General features: G+C 47.3%; 1 protein-coding gene across 1 annotated transcript in view; it reads right to left on the bottom strand.

Moving 5' to 3' along the window:
• Positions 1–5,282: 5,282 nt before the first annotated feature.
• Positions 5,283–16,728, bottom strand: part of SKI (SKI proto-oncogene) — a 201,071-nt gene continuing 189,625 nt past the window's right edge. Inside the window, exons 4-7 of the mRNA XM_015410931.1 lie at positions 15,790–16,079; positions 14,643–14,950; positions 11,896–12,126; positions 5,283–9,318 (exon numbers count right to left, since the gene is read on the bottom strand). Of these exons, the coding sequence (XP_015266417.1) occupies positions 9,130–9,318; positions 11,896–12,126; positions 14,643–14,950; positions 15,790–16,079 (1,018 nt within the window). The 3' untranslated portion in view covers positions 5,283–9,129. The remainder of the gene's footprint in view (positions 9,319–11,895; positions 12,127–14,642; positions 14,951–15,789; positions 16,080–16,728) is intronic.

Raw genomic sequence — 16,728 nt, 5'->3', positions numbered from 1 at the left:
ACCTGATGGACCAGTGGTCCAATTCAGTATACAACAGCTTCATGAGTGTTCGTGTGTTTTCTCGTTCTTTCAGAGCAGCCGGTAGACTTTCCCAAGCCAAATTCCGCCCACCCGGCCACGTATTGTGCTCTTCCAGAGGGCTCGACAAACCGCTTGATCATTCCTGCAGGCAGGCAGGCAGCCCAGAAAGACAGATTTGAACTCCTGGTGAGCCGCTATACACGGACTGGTAGGCTCACTGGGTGAGTTACGAGTTGCACACAGACCTGTGGTTAAGACGTTCCTAGCAGAGTGTAGGTGTGTTTGTTGTGATTCCCTGGCAACTCCTGAGGAGCGTTGCTGTAAAGGACTGCGACATATGCTGCTAGCCTCTTCCTTTCTAATTAAATCTCCCTTTCCGTGGCTCAAATGTTGGGAGAGCTGGGAGAGATTTTTTGGAGAGCTGGTAAAGAGTGCTATTAGCGATAACTAATTATTTCTCTCAAACAAGTGTTGTTGTTTTTGTAGAAAGCACTTTTTTGAAAAACTGACATTCAGACTACAAATTGGCTCGCAGCTGCTAGCAGCAACGCTGGGTCCAAAGAGAATGTTAGGCCACGCTGGAGAGGCACAGGATATATGGGCTAGATGCAGAATGAATTCATACTGAGGAGACAGAGGAAGCCATAGCTCAGTGGTAGAGAACATGCTTTGCGTGCACGTCTCATGTTCAGTCCTTGGCATCTCCAGTTGAAAGAATCAGTCTGCAAGGTTAAGGGAGGACCATTCCCTGGGCCCTTGGCGTGCCATCGCTAGTCTGAACTCTGGGCTAGAGTGGCCACTGGTCTGATTCAGGATACGGCAAATTAGTTTGTTCAGGAAGTTCCCTTCTGTCCCCCACCCGTAGTTTCAAAGGCACCCTTTGCACTACAGTGGCCAACTGCAGGTTGAGAAATTCCTGGTGATTTGGGGGTGGAGCCTGGGAAAGGTGGGGTTTGGGGGGAGGGGCCTCAGCGTGGTATAATGCAATACAGTCCACTCTCCAAAGCAGACCTTTTTGTCTTCAGGGGAACTGATCTGCATAGTTCGGAGATCAGTTGTAATCAGTGTTCCCTCTCAGCTGAGTTAGTGTGAGCTAGCTCATGGTTTTTTAGCCTCTGGCTCACATATTTTTGTCTTAGCTCAGGGAGGATGACTCCAGAGCAAACTAACGTATGCAGTAGCCAAATGACTCGCTCACACAACTTTAATGCCGGTAGCTCACAAAGTAGAATTTTTGCTCACCAGACTCCACAGCTTAGAGGGAGCATTGGTTGTAATCCCAGGAGATCACCACACCCCATCTGGAGGTTGGCTACCTTACTTTGCAGGTAGAACTGCATTGCCCCCAGAGTCTCTCTGAAAGCCAAGATATTTGGGGAGCATCTGAAATCACATCCCCGATTACTCTCTCCAGATCAATTGCTTGCCGGACTGTTTTTGCACCGGGAGATTGCATGATAAAATCCATGCAGAAAACGAGCACGTCCAGGAAAAGACGAAAACTCTCCTTGACGTTTATGCATGTGGGGGAGTTCTGTGGTGGCTTTTTAATTGACACAGACCTATCCCCCCCCACCTGGTCTGCATTCAGAAGTGGTAGAGTCCAGGCACATGTGCACGGCATGGAGACCTGGTTGCCAGGAAAGCCTTCTGAGGACTTGTGTGGAGGGATGCGTTTAAGCCAGAGGTCCCCAACTGTTTTGAGGCTGTGGGCACATCTGGAAATCTGACATGACATGGTAGGCACAGCCACAAAATGGCTGCCGTGGGAGGCGGAGCCAGTCACAAAATGGCTGCCGCATCTTACCCTCAGTAGGACAGTGCAGATCCTTAAGCTGTGGTGGCAGCTGTTGCCAATGCAACATTTACAAACATCCCCACAGCCAATCAAATCTCCAATAGCCAATCAGAAGCCCTGCTGGGCAAAAGCCCTACGTGGCCCCACCCACTTCCTGAAAACACTTGGCGGGTGCTAGAAAAGGTGTCAGCGGGGACCATGCTGGGGACCACTGGTTTCAGGAGCTGCATGAACCATCTTCATCTCACCAGCTCCCATTTAACGATGCAACCCCCCCACCCAAAAAAAGCCCACCCTTTCAAATTTGTTGATTTTAATGAATTGGCAGCCTTTCTGTTCACCTTACAATATGAAGGGGAAAAACGCTTTTAGTAGGATGTGTGATATATTTTTTTCTTTTTTTTTTCCTGGACAATTTTTATTTTACGTAATGTGTCTATACACTGTACATTCAGTCACTGTGGTATATAAGCATAGCTATTTTTCATACATCATCTGATAAAGTCCTTTATTTTACAATATTATCTGTTTTAGGTGGGGAAGGAATTGGGAGGGGAAAGGGGGACTCTGAAAAAGGACTATCAAGTTACACAGCGAAATAGATAAATATGCCACGGGTTTTTTTTCTTTCTTTTTTTTTCTTTTTGTAAATCAGGCATTTATAAACAAGAAAGCATACTTTAATTACGTAAAAATAGTTCTAGAATAGGAGAATAAATCATATTGTTAGCAGCAGCTTGGGGGGGTATAACCAAAAATGTGCTGAAATGCTATTGGCTGTTGTAAGTTTGCATCATCCCCCCCCCCCATTGAAAACTCATTTCTGAGAGTTCTTTTGTTTTGAAAGACCTTCCTCGAAACACATAGGCTGGTTGGGAAGGGACAGGGAAATGTCAATTTTTATTTATTTTAATTATAAAATACTTTACAACAAAGAGAATGGTAAAAAGATGTAAATAACGGGGAGAAAGTGTTAACCAACATGAAATTTTGGTGGTGGTGGTGAACACACCCTTTTGTTTGTCGTATATATACTTTTTTCCCTAACAAATGGCAAGGTTTCTTATTTTAGAAACACAACTCGTAGAACGAGACGACTAAGTAAGAAAAAGGTTTTTGAAAAAGTAAACATCATATACACTTATTATACAATTGTAAAATTAAAAAAAAGTATTTACAAATTAACTCTTACTCTTTATGGTTTTGTTTTTACATTGGCTAGTTCAGTCGAAAAAAGCAGATTACTATGTATACCTGTGTTAGCTGCTCCGTAGATATGAATGTCTTATTGCTGTTGGAATTCTTTTTTTTCCCTTTGTTATCTCTGTTTTTTAAAAAGTGAATAAGTAAACTGAATATACAATTATCTAGGGGTATATTTGATGTACAGGGAGAGTCAACAGCCTATATAATAAACATTTCTTCTCCCCTTTGGAAAAAAAGCAGGGGGGGAAAGACCCCAAATTCCTTAAAAGAAATTGAACTGTTGTGAGCAAGGCAGGATCAGGTTAGGGCGTTTTTGGAATTTTCAAGCCACCCACCAACACGGGCTGCAAAGGGGGACGGAGCGATAGCTCACGAAGGCAGCCAAACGTGAGGCTGTATATGGGGGAAATGCAATTTCCCCTGAGTGCCGCCTCTGTCTGTTTGGGGGTGGTTGAGGGGTTAGAGCGCTACAAACCAAAAAGACTTTCCCAATCACTTGAATGTTGGAGAACGTTCCGTGAGTGCATCAGAAGGAACCGGAACAGCACCTCATCACACAGAGCTCCACACGTTGGAGACCTCGAGAACTTCGGAGTTTTTTTGGGTTTTTTTAAACTACTAGTGCAATGTTTCTTAGCTAGATCTTACAGCCATCAATCCCTTACTTTGGGAGCAGATGCGAAACAAAAAGGAAAGGGGGGGGTGACCATCAGGCAGTGCTCACTGGAGGTATTTGTACACAGTGGACTAGGACCTTTCCCCATGACAAGGCCCATTCATTGCAAGGAAGAAAGACCAGACCTGAAGCTATCCTGGGCTTTTGTCCATTAACTGAAGGCAAAAACGTCTGCGGGAAGAACACTCCGAACGGGAGTGAAATCGTCACATCTCCATTCCTGATATGAGTTTGTCTCGGAAATCCTTTGAATGGGCATACGATGGAGCAAAACAATGTAGGGATGCAAGCCCCCAGGTGGCACCTGGGACCCCTAGGAATTACTGCTTATCTCCGGAGATCAGTTCCCCTGGAGAAAATGGGCTCTTTGGAGGGTGGACGCTATGGCATTGTACCCGACTGAGGTCTCTGCTCTTCCCAGGCCCCACCCCTAAATCCCCAGAAGTTTCCCAACCATGATCTGGCAACCTTAGCCCCCCCACCTGTGGCCGGGGGGGGGGGACACCTGGCAAACCTTGAGAGATGCCATGACAAAAGGACGTCTACACATCCCTCTGCTTGAGTTATGGAAAGACATGGTACTACAAAAAAAACACAAAACCTAAAACAAAAAAACAGAGGATTTCCAGATTGTCTCCTAACGAGATGTTTTTGTCATCATAATTTGTTGGCTACATCCTCCATCAGGGATGTATTTTAAAAGGGAGGGGGATCTCTTTCATCACCTGGGCCGTATAAAATCAAAGCTGGCAGCCTGACATTAAAAACCTGCACTCCTACTAGAGAAACATTTGGGAATCGTTCATTTTTTGGCTGGCCTAGTGTGCTTTTAAATGGATTCAGACTGGGAATGAGTTTAGACCTGCAGGACTTCCGGGGTGGGGGGGTGGGGAGGTGTTTGACACATGCTACACATGTAGTAGCACACTTGATGCTTCTGAAGTGTACCCCTTAAATATGCATACTGCAAATATCAACAGTAGTCTTTGCTGATCTGGTCGTTTCCCCCTCTCTGTTCTCTTTGGCTTTTCTTTTTTTTACCCCCTCAGATGAGTCAGGGAGACCTTGCAGGTTCTTGAAGTTGGTAAGGTAAAGGTTCCCTTGCTCGAAAGCCAGGCGAATCCGACTCTAGGGTTGCGGTGCTCATCTCCGTTTCAAAGCCAAAGAGCCAGCGCTGTCCGAAGACGTTTCCGTGGTCATGTGGCCGGCATGACTACACACCAAGGCGCACGGAACCCTGTTACCTTCCCACCGAAGTGGTACCTATTTATCTACTTGCAATTTCTTGCTTTCGAACTGCTAGGTTGGCAGGAGCTGGAACTAGAGACGGGAGCTCACTCCATCGTGCGGCACCCGGGTCTCGAACTGCTGAACTACTGACCTTCCACAGCCTGCAGTTCAGCGTCTTAACCACTTGAGCCACCGCAGCCCTTACCTGCATGGTAGAACCCCCAAAAATGTTTTTAAAAATGTGACATCTGAAATGTGAGAGGACACAGACCCAGTATCAAGGGCAGCAGATTTTGGTATGCCACAGACCTTGAAATAGGAGACTTAAATGCCATCTCTGGGAACAGAGACTATGAAAGCCCAGACCCGTGTTCCCAAGCAGTGGGCCTCCTTTTGCAGTTTGGCTCATAGGTGGCTACACCAGCCCAGAGCCAGACTTGTTTCTCCCTCCGCTTGGGGGTACACAACAAGCATGGTGTGTCACAGTTGCATGGGAGCAGTGTTTGTGTTCCCTCGCTTCAGTGGTAGGGCGTTACGCCAGATCATATTGGATGGGGAATGGTGTTTGGACTGAAGGTTGGTGGCTCAGAGGGTTGTCAACTGAGAAACCATTGGGGGGGCGGAGCTTGCAGAAGGCGGGATTTAGGAAGAGGAAGGACTTTAGCGGGGTATAATGCCATGGAGTCTCCCTCCAAAACAGCCATTTTTCTCCAGGGGAATTGATCTCTGTGGTCAGGAGTGGTAGGGTTCACAACCCCCCATTGTTGTGTTTGTAAAACTAGTGGCTCAGGAACTAGTATTCATTGCACAGGATGCAGGGGAATGTACTGGGGTGCATGCAATTCTCTTGCTGGGCCTGCCGGACCCCCATCTCTCTGCATGAGCTAGTATTTTTGGAGCTAAAAACCTGGATGGCAAATAACACAGCTAGCGCACCCTCCAAAGAACTGTGCAGGGGTTCCTCAGCAGTGAGTGGATGGGCGGGCAAGCTTCCTTCCGAAGAGGCTTTTCTACAATCCTGATCTCCTCTTCGTTAAGCTTCCGCAGAACTCCAGGGTTCTTCGGAGTGCCATCTGAGCTCTTCTGGCTAAGCAACCAGTCTCCCCAGCGAGGCACAAGCTTATTCCCAAAGATGGCACCTTGGCACTCCGGGCCACTGCCAAAGTTTGAAGGAGGAAACGAAAAAACGGAGCGTGAACAAGTCAATCGGTCTGTCCTGGGATTAAATCACCGGCCATAAGACGGACGCACCGAAACCAGAGTTCGACCACAGCATTCGGCGGCAAGCGACGTTATTCTGTGACTGTTAGAGAGAAATACCCGCTACGAAAAGCAGTGCGGCCCCCGAAAATTCGTAACCTGAAAATTCATAAGGCTGAGAAAAGGTTCTGGGGGTTTTTTTTACACGCATGATGACCCCCCACCCCAAACAACCTCCCCTTTACATAAGACAGTAATAATGCCTGTTGATTAATATATGTATGGCAAAGGTTTTAATTCCATGCATATGTTTTTTTAATAACTGCAGAAAAAAACATACAAAGAAGCGTTTTTTTAAAAAAATCCCCACATTAAAAAAAAAAATAACTGCATAAACACAATCAATAATCCGTTTGCATTGCACTTTAGAAGAGGGAGAATGGGATCTGCTCGTCACAATTGAACCAGGGCAAAACCCCGTAAGCTTGGACGACGGGGCTCGCTTCATGCAAAGTTAGTTCACATAGCTTTTTTTTCTCTGCTCCCCTTAATTTATTTTTGCCTAAGTAACCTGACTTTTCTTTCTAATATAATCTTTCTTTTTATTCTGTTTTTGTCTGTTACCAGCCTCCCCCTCCCCCAAAATGAACTTCGCTTCCTCCTTCCAATGTTCATGCTTGCAATGGCTATTAGAATGGGTAATAACTTTATTTTAATACAGTTTGCTTTTTATTAAAAAAAAATTATCTAGTGTACTTGTAAGTAAATACTTTAATTTCAGGACTGGCAGCTGCTTAGCGAAGGAAAGGTTTCATTAGCAGAGGATAATTTCCCTTCCGTGTTGACGCACCAGGGGAGGGGCAGGCATCCTAGAATAATGGTGTGCCCCCCCCCTTCAGAATGTAAGGTCCATTTTTCTGAATGAGTGACCTGTGTGAATGAGTGACCTGTCAACAGCCCAGAGAACTGATTCAAGAAAACAGTTCCAGTACACATTCCAGAACATTGCAGAAAACACAGTTCCAAAAAGGTGCTTTGGGGGGGCAAGAAGAAAGCTGCGGCCATCGTGGTGAATTCACTTGGGTTGCAGTATTGCTGGGGGGGGGGGATGCCTGTGGTTGCCCTACTTGTTGGAGGGGTGGTGCCTCCCTTCCTCCAGAAGTGCAGCAGAATGGCTGCGGAGGAAACACGAGTCATTCATACATCAGAGGCCTAAAGAACTAAATTTGGAAACCTGACTCTGCGATGCCTGCTGCCTCCCCAGGTTTGTCTAACCGTCAGCATCTCGTACAACGTGATCTCGAGAGTTAAGCTAGCATAACTTGAACCTGAAACAGATCAACAGTATCCAAACCCACTCCGACGTGCAACAGCAGGATGGCAAACTGGGCAATTGAGGGATGAGGGGAAGCGGGGGGGGGGGAATGAGGAAGAGAGCGCAGTTCTTGACAAACGTTGTTGTTGTTAAAGAAAGAAACAAAAATCCAGCCGGCTACTGAAGCGTTGGCCCCAATCCTGTCGAAGCAAAACTCCCACCAGGGATATGATTTTGCCCTGAGTGTGTGAATGCATATTTTTTAGATCCATGGCTGGGTTGGGGAGGAACTGCAGCAGAGATCCCAAGATTAAAATATTTGTCACAAAAATAAAGACCCCCCCCTTTAAAAAAAAACAAAATCTAAAGAATAAGAAATGTAGGCTTATATTCACAGCAGCAAAAAGTCTCTCTTTTTTGTGTCTTTAATACAACGCTGAGCCTTCTTCTGGGGCACTCAAGTCCTCACATGTGACCGTTAAGTCAATAAAATACTGAATTTCTGAGGAGAGGAACAAATGGGGATGAGTTCTTGGGGGGGGGGGAATTAAAAGAAAACAAAACAGAAAGAGAGGTTGTCTCACACATGCGCGCACTCCTTTCTCTCTCGGTCTCTCACAAGCCGCTTCCCGATCCATCCGTCTCTTGGTTTTCCTTTTTAAAAATTATTAATTTTTTTAGAAAAAAACCCTCAACTCTTCTATTTCTTTCCTAAAAACTGAAGTGCTCTGGAGATGAAGCGAGTCTTTTCAAAAACACATCAGTCAATAACAGATATCTTCTTTTCTTTTTCTTAAAAGGGGGGGTTATGGCATGATTTACGAACACTGTCTTTAATAAGGCGGGGTTTGTGTCGGTTGTCCTTTCGCTGCTTACACTCTTCATTCCCCCCCCCTTCCCCTCTGGCTTTCTTAACATTGGTGCAAATGCAGGGGGAGGGGTTGGGGGGGAGGAACATGCGGATTTAAAACTAGAAACAAATTTAAAAGTTTTGAAATTCTCGTAGAAATCTCCCCTGAAGGGTTCGAAACTGTCATGGCTTACTGTTGGGTATTTTCAGACAAGCGTCTCTTAGTGAAGAACCCAACCCCTGTAACAATTTATCTTTACAAATGAGGCATCAAAGAGTGTCTGTATTCACACCCCCACCCCACCCCAGTTTTATATATAATATATATTTTTTAAAAAATCTTGTTGATGGTTATAATACCACATCTTTGTGACTCAACCGTTTGTACTTTTTTTTTTTAAATAGCTTATAACAAAAATGGGGCGTCGCAATTCCAAAGTGTTGCCCGGAAAAGGGGACTTCCTCGCCCACTTTCCATTTCCCTTGGGTGCTGCCAGATACACCCGAAGAGCAGTAGAAAAAGATTATTTTTTTTTTGCTGTGGACTCAAAAGTAGTTTAGTTTTTGTTTAGATAAACACTCTTCATGTTATAGGCACAGGAAGATGTTGTGCTATGTGGAGTTGGGAAAAAAAGACAGGATTTCAGTGCTTCTGTTATAACGAGTAACGTCTGCCCTCCAATCAGTAACTAAGTCCATCGCCTTTACCGGCATGCACAGGGGCAAGCGCCCATGCGCATGCGCCGCTCCCGTACACAATCCCTTACTGTGCATATTCGTCAGTCTGGCCTACGGGGTTAGACAATGTCTCATTCCTTTCGCGAGTGCTGCCTCTAGTTCTCTAGGTCCTTTGCCATATGTTCGCTGCTGGGCAGATTGCTCTGCTTAGGCCACAGTTGCTCCTGAAGTTCCTTGACCACTTTTTCCAAGTGTTCCCGCGCTTCCCTCTCGCGCAACAGGTCAGCACGCAGCTGTTCCCGGTCTGCTTCAGCATGCTGGAGTTTCACCTGCAGGTCTTCAATCTAGAGGGAATGAAAAAGAAGACACTCAGATGCTGGTGGGCAGAAGATGCCGCTTCCCTAAGACTTGGACAGCTCTTAGCTGGGCATTCAAAAGATAACCATTTTGGTTGCAGTCAAAGACTTTCACAGTTGGGGGCTACCACAAAAAAGGCCTACCGAATGTGATTCATGTTTCAGGGGGCCTCCTGGAGCTATCTGGCACTTGTTCACTTGAAACGTCAGAAGGATGTTAAATAATTTATTTTTTTGCCTTACTTGTCCAGCAGGAAAGCCCTCAGGGAGACTTACACAGACAGCTAAAGCATCTTGCATGTCAACATATTAAGCAGAACGCAACTAAGCTCAGATATAAAAACAGGGTGGGGGACATAAGATAGTCACATCCAGGAAGGTCCCAATTGCTGCTGAAAACTAGGATAGCTAGCTGGACGTTCGAAAGTTAATGATATTGGCTGCAGTTAAAAACTTCCTAAATTGGGGGGCTACCACAGAAAAGGCCCTTTCTGCATTACCTGCACAACAAACTTCTGTTACTGGAGGCGTACAGAGGAGGGCCGTGGAGAGGGTTGTCAACCTCCAGGCGGTAGCTGGAGATCTCCTGGAATTACAACTGATCTCCAGGTGACAGAGATTATTTCCCCTGGAGGAAGTGGCTGATTTGGAAGGTGGCCTCTGCTGAGGTCCCTCCTCTCCTCAAACCCCACCCTCCTCATACGCCACACGCAAAATCTCCAGGAATTTCCCTACCTGGACCTGGCAACCTTAGCTATGGATAATCTTAGACACTGGGGCAGATGTGTGAGGGAGAGAGTGGCTAGATTATTCCAGGCATCTGAGACTAGGCCTTTGAGCTCTACGCAGGAACAGACTGGAAGTAAACCTCTTTAAGAACACGAGGAGTACATATGGACGGGTGAGGGGGCATCTTTAGAAGCAAGCGCATTCCAGGCTTCAATTAGCTGAACGCAGCTACAGGCTGTGCATCTTTGTGCACGTGTGTGTCTCGAGGCGCCTACACATCCCCTAATTCCTCTGAAAAAAACCAGTGCCTGGTTTCTCAGCTTAATCCGTCCATCCTCCTCCTTCTCCTGACGCTATTTCTTCAGATGAGCATCAGAACTGTGGGTTCTGCTAAATTAGACACCGAGGAGACAGACAGACAGACAGGCAGACGCGTCCTCTCGCCTGTGCTCAAACAAAGACTTCCTATGTCTACGAAGCAGCTGTGAGCTCAGGGCAGAAGGGCTTCTGACATGATATTTTTACCAGAAAGGAAGAAAAAGACAATCCCTCTCCTCCCCTGCCTCAAGCAAAGAACAGGAGAACAAAACAAACAAACAAAAAAATCAGATGTGAAAATTCTGCCGCTGTGGAAGTTGAACGGATTGGCACAGCCATCTCGCAAGCTCTGTTTTGGTGAAGAATGTATCCCCCCATCACCACCGCCACCGCCAAAGTGGAAGTTGACGCCCAGCGAGCAGAGCTCTGAATCGGATCGTGTTTAGTCTGGGCACCACTTATCGGCGAGACGTCCCATGATGCTAGAGGAGGAAACCCGCATCATTTCCTCCTGCTGCACTCCTAAGTTTAGCCTGCCTCACAAAAGGGCCTCTCCCCTTCCTGTTAACAAGACGCTGGGGAAGAGTAAAGTTTAATGGGGATTTGTTCTACGCTTTTTTTTCCTTTTTCTTTTTTAAAGAGCTGATAAGTTTTCCATAGCACAGAACGACATGCCCCATCGACACCCAGTGACAGAACGTAGGGATCTGTGCCTTCCTGTGTGCGCGCTCAGTTGTCTTCCTCGGGGCTTTCATTAATCTGAGCAGAATTCCCCCCCACTGTAATGTTTCTTGAGACAGGACCTGGACATGTCAAGAATGGAGGGGATGTGTATGTTTCAAAGTGTACAAAAGGTTCCACCTGAGACGCCTGCCTTGCTTGGATTGCCAATCGCCAGGTGGGGCCCGGAGAGCCAGTTTGGTGTCGTGGTTAAGAGCACGGACTCTAATCTGGGAGAACTGGGTTTGATCCCCTACTCCACATGCAGCTGCTGGAGTGACCTTGGGTCAGTGACAAGTTCTCTCCGAGCTGTTCTCTCAAGGGCAGTCCTCGAGAGAGCTCTCTCAGCCCCGCCTACCTCACAGGGTGTCTGTTGTGGGGAGGGGAACGAAAAGTGGATTGTAAGCTGCTATGAGACTCCCAAGTGAACGGCGGGGTACAAATCCAACCTCTTCTTCTTCTTCTCCTCCCAGAATTACAAGTGATCTCCAGATGACAGAGATAGCTTCCCCAGAGAAAATGGCTACTTTGGAAGGTGGACTCTATAGCATCGTACCCCACTAAGACCCCTCCCCTCCCCAAACCACACTCTCCACAGGCCTCACCCCCAAATCTCCAGAAATTTTCTAGCCCAGAGTTGGCAACCCCAACCCTTGCCAAAGGCTGCCATTTTGCCTCCTTCATTTTTCTTCCCCAGTGGCAGAGAATGATAATTTTGGAGAGAGATTTTTGAACGCTGATAAGTAGTATTCTTTGGAGATGTTCAGTCAGGAAACCTCGAAGAACCCTTCTCCTCACCTGGGCAGAGTACTTGGCTCGCAGCCGGCCAGCTTCGCATCCCTTGTCGCACACCCGGACCTGTCTGGCTTGCTCCAGTTCCCGTTTTAGCCGTATCCGCGACTCGTTGGCCTCTTTCATCTTCTTCTCGTTCTCGGCTCGTAGCCGCTCGATCTCCTTCCTTAAGTTGCGCTTGGCCTCGGTGGCTTCTCTCAGCTTCTCCTTCTTCGCCACGCGTAAGAACTCCAGCTCCTGAAAGAGGAAAGGGGAGAGGGCGTCGGAAGGGAGCTCCGGGGAGGCACGAGGGCTTTGGTTTGGTGAGCCTCGAGAGAGGAGAGGAGGTCTGTCATTTTGTGGTCACTTCCCCACAGGGCCACGTGTGACAGGATTTGGTGTGTGGATGGCCTCCTCACACCCAGTCGTGGCCACAGATGTACAAGTGAGAGGAACCTGGAAAAGGGGGTGAAAAAGCCTCAACTCCAAGGTGGTAGAAACACATTTTCAGTCACTGGCGATAGGGACAAAGGTATCAAATTCTTATGCCTCAACATTAACTAGCATTTTTAGGCACACGGACAACCACTTGCCAAGTTTGTGTATCACACTTTTTTTTAAAAAAAATTGAAACCCCCACACAATCCACTTCACAATGGTACCTATTCGATGCTTATAATGGATTTGTTACCGATCTGAGGCTTTCAGGGTTAAAAAACCCAACATTCCCTCCCCCCCCCGCCCTTCCTGTCTTTTCCATCTCCCCTTCCCATATCCAGATACTGCACTTCCTCTGTTAAGTAACATACTGCACCGAGGTCATGGGAAATCCTCTCTGTTTCTCCAACAATCTTGTTTCCGAGCCAGAACATTGTTCTCCTGGCTTTTATTTCATCTCCCGACCCTGTTACACACTCCACTACCCAGCAGAAAATTAAAATCCCAACACGGCAACAACCGAATCCTGGAAGGGAAGGGGAGGGGAAGGATGATAATGCCCTCTGGCTCGGTTCAGTACAATAAAGGCTCTACCAGTAGGATAAGAACATAAGAAATGCCGAAGTTGGATCAGGCCAAAGGCCCATCCAGTCCAACACTCTGTATCACACAGTGGCCAGAAATACCAGTGCCATCAGGAGGTCCACCAGTGGGGCCAGGACATTAGAAGCCCTCCCACTGTTGACCCCCCCAAGCACCAAGATGACAGAGCATCACTTGCCCCAGAGCCCCTATCTATACCTCGTGGCTAATAGCTAATAGATAAAAGCTCTACCACCTGGCTCTGTATTTTCTGACCACCCTCTGGTTTGAGCAGTTTTGATAAAAAGGCTCTCGAGAACTCAAAAGACTCCAGTATCATCTATCTGGTTTTGGGGGAGGGGGGAGGGTTGAAGTATCGCTCACCATCTTTTCACTGATTAACTGTTTCTGGTTTTAGTTGTTTTTAGATTAATTGTGTTAACTGGTTTTGATTGTCGTATGCCTTGATGTTAGCCCGCGCCCTGAGCCCGTTTGGGAAGGGCGGGGATATACATTTTATAAATAAATAAAGGTCACCTGCCACATGTCGATGAGGCCTGGATGAGCCAGTAAGAACACGTGGACCACCCTTCTTTTGGCCACTTATAAGAACGGATGAACACATGAAGATGCCGTATACTGAATCAGACCTTTTGGTCCATCGAGACCGGTATCATCTACTCAGGCCGTTAGCAGCTCTCAAGGGTCTTAGGCAGAGGTCTTTCAAATCACCTGCTACCCGATCCCTGTAACTGAAGATGCCGGGGAGTGAACCTGGGACCTTTGCATACCGAGCAGATGCTCCTACCACTGAGCCACGGCCTCTCCCACACGTTTTCCCTGCTGTCCTCCTTCAAACACCATTTCAAGGTAAGGTAAACCTGGCCTCAAAAGCAGTGGCATCCAGAGCGTTGGAACTCTATGGTTTTTACATTACAAGCTGGGTTGCTCAACTGGATTACGGTTTCCTGGGGGTACTTTATCAGGCCCAAACCGAATCCGCAGTCGAATGCGGCGAAAAGTCTGCCTGTGGCGTCACTCGTCAGGGGGAAAATTATAAGGAACGTGTTTTAAATTCTTGAGAAACAGATGGATTCCCCGCTTCCCTGCTGCAACTCCCTTTCTGATTCTGTATGCAACCCGTGATTGAAAGAATACATATTTGCAAGTAATAAGTATGCCTGAGTGCGTTGGGCTTTCCGTAAATGAGAAGCCTTTATTGCTAAGCTCTGTCAAAACTACCGTTTCTCGGCGAAGTGGTAAACTTTGAGAAGACACATGAGGGCGATTTCAGACCAATGTGAAATTGAGGTGGCGACCTCTCCACGTGCAGAAGACTCTACCGCTTCAGAAATAACTGTGTTAATAACCCTTTAAGTGGTCACTAGATTTAGGGGACAGGCAGCATACCCAGGATGGCCCGATCGCGTCAGATCTCTGCTTAGCTTCCTAACCAGGGCTCTTGTCAGGAGCAATTAAGACAAGCCTGCATTCTCATAGAGGCATGCCCAAAGCATGTCTCTTTGCTGGGGAGGGGGGAGAGCTATCAATTGCTTTCATAAAGTTAAAAATACAACCATTTTCCAAAACTACTTTTCGCAACTCGGATCCACACGCAAGCCTCTGAATCTCACTGAGAAAAAATCACCGCTGCTCAAATGATCCCTTTCCACCGACCTCCCCAACCTTCAAAATCTAAAAAAAAGGAACCCCGGGTTGCTTTCCATCGGCCCCAAATTCCGTCCCGTAACTACCTGGTGTAGGCTGCGCTTGGCCTGCAAGGCTGCATTGAGTTTTTCTTCCTGCTTCACCCTCATCTTGACGACCTCGTGGAGGAACTTCTCTTTGGCTTCTTTCGTGTCCAGGCCGCCGTCCAGGGCTTGCCGGAGGTGCTCCAGTTCCGCTTCCAAACCGCTGCCACCACCCTGGGGCTCGGCGTGGGCAGTGACTTCGAAGGCGCTGCTGACGGCCGGCGGGGCTTGCATGCTGGGGGAGCTCATGTCCTTGGCCGAGCTCGAGGAGGTGAAGGAAGGGGAGGAGAGTGAGGACAGTGAGGAGGTGACTGTGAAAGACAGAAAGGGAGACGTTCAAACGGGAATGTTGAGGCGGCAACCAGCCTTGCTTCTTCAAACCAGAGGAGGCCAGCAGGGAACCACCTTGGTCTGAAGGCACGGATACCTTTTCACAGATACGAAAGGTGAGTGAAGGCCCAGGGGATGCTCTGAAAGGTTCCTCACTCTGCATGTGGAGGTCAGTGTTTGACCTCACCTGAACAGCATGCCCAAGTTGTTGTTTTAAAAATAACTTTTTATTTATATAATACAGCAACGATTTAAAGTAGCACATGCTATTAGGGAACCACTACAATAAAAGCTTAATTAAAAACACAAAGAATACAAGAGCAATAAACCAAACAGCTATTCAATATATAGCGATAACCTTCAAATTATCGGGGAGTGCCTTTTTCAGCTTACCAGGGCTATTTTTGGGCAGGAATGCACAGGAACGGAGTTCCGGCTGGCTTCAGAGTTGGCCACACCCACTACAGCCAAAACCTCTGTGTGCCTGGCTACAGAGGGGAAGGCCTGGAGAGCGACACCCGCCCTCGCAACTCCAAGGCAGGGGGACCAGGGGGGCCCCTGGAAGGATCTGTCCAAGGGCTGGCTTGCCCGGGCTTCTCGCAGGACAGATCCTCCCAAAGGAAGGCATGTGGTGTGGCCTAATAGGCTAATGAGCTGTGCTGTCAGAGGTGTGTCCTAATATGCTAATGTGTTTCTGCTGTTGGGTGTGGCCTGTTATGCTAATGAGTTCCTGCTGGGCTTTTTCTACAAAAAAAGGCTTATGGGAGAAGATCGCCCTTCAGATACCCCCAGAATTAAAAATCAGGCAACCTACACTTACATTCCTCTCGAGTTTCTACTTCGATTTCTGCTTCCGACTCCTTATCTTCTTCCGTGGCGGGAACGGCAGGGACAGCGGGTGTCGTGGGGGCGACAGGTGTAGGTTCAGGAATGGTTGGGTTTTCAGAGACATGTTTCCTTTTCCTTGGTTGGGTGGGGCTGTTCAGCGGCTCATTGCTCCGGGACGAACCAGTGGCGCACGGGGGGTTGCTTATGATCTTTGGTTGAGTGGGGGGAGCAAGGGCCACATTAGGAGCCACGGCGTTTTCAAAACTCTTGTAAGAATAGAAACTGCAATGGGGGGAGGGGGGAGATGAAAGGAAAGAAATGGAATATTCAATTACATTCCAGCCTCCGCGATGCTGCCATCTTAGGAGTGAATCATAATATATTTTGCAGGCAACAAGATGACTCTCCCCAGCCTTTCCCATACCCGTGCACACTTTCATTGATTCATCAGCGCAATGAATCAGCTACTGCCGTAATTGAAGAATTTAAAAGTTTACCACTGAATTCAGTGAGTCGGGAGCATTTTTGTGCTTTATAAGTTTAAAAAAAGAGTGCTCTTTTCTCAAGCAAAGGACCCGAATCACCCCCAGTAGAATCCCTGGTGCTCCAATCCTGTGTTCAATGGGACTGCCAAGTCACTGTATTCAAGGTGGTGAAGTTACTGTGCTGAGGTCCCATGGAAATCAACAGGACAGAATGTGGGTTAGTCCTGACTGATCTCAGGCTTTCTCCAGACTGGGACCGTTGCCAGTTCAAACATCCCAAACCTTCCAAGTGCCTTTTTAAAAAAAATGCTCATTGAGATTTCAGTAATCTAGTACGATGTTTGTTCGACGCCTTCTCGTACTGATTGTATCGACCTATACTGTGCTTATCAGATACCTCTTTCTACTGTATCGATCTACACTGTGATGTCCTCTGTGAGTCTCAG

Source organism: Gekko japonicus, unplaced genomic scaffold, assembly GCF_001447785.1.
Source record: "Gekko japonicus isolate JY-2015 unplaced genomic scaffold, Gekko_japonicus_V1.1 scaffold220, whole genome shotgun sequence".
In the NCBI taxonomy this organism is placed as follows: Eukaryota; Metazoa; Chordata; class Lepidosauria; order Squamata; family Gekkonidae; genus Gekko; species Gekko japonicus.
Note: the sequence above shows the minus strand (reverse complement) of the source record. Positions and strands in the feature narration are given on the sequence as shown.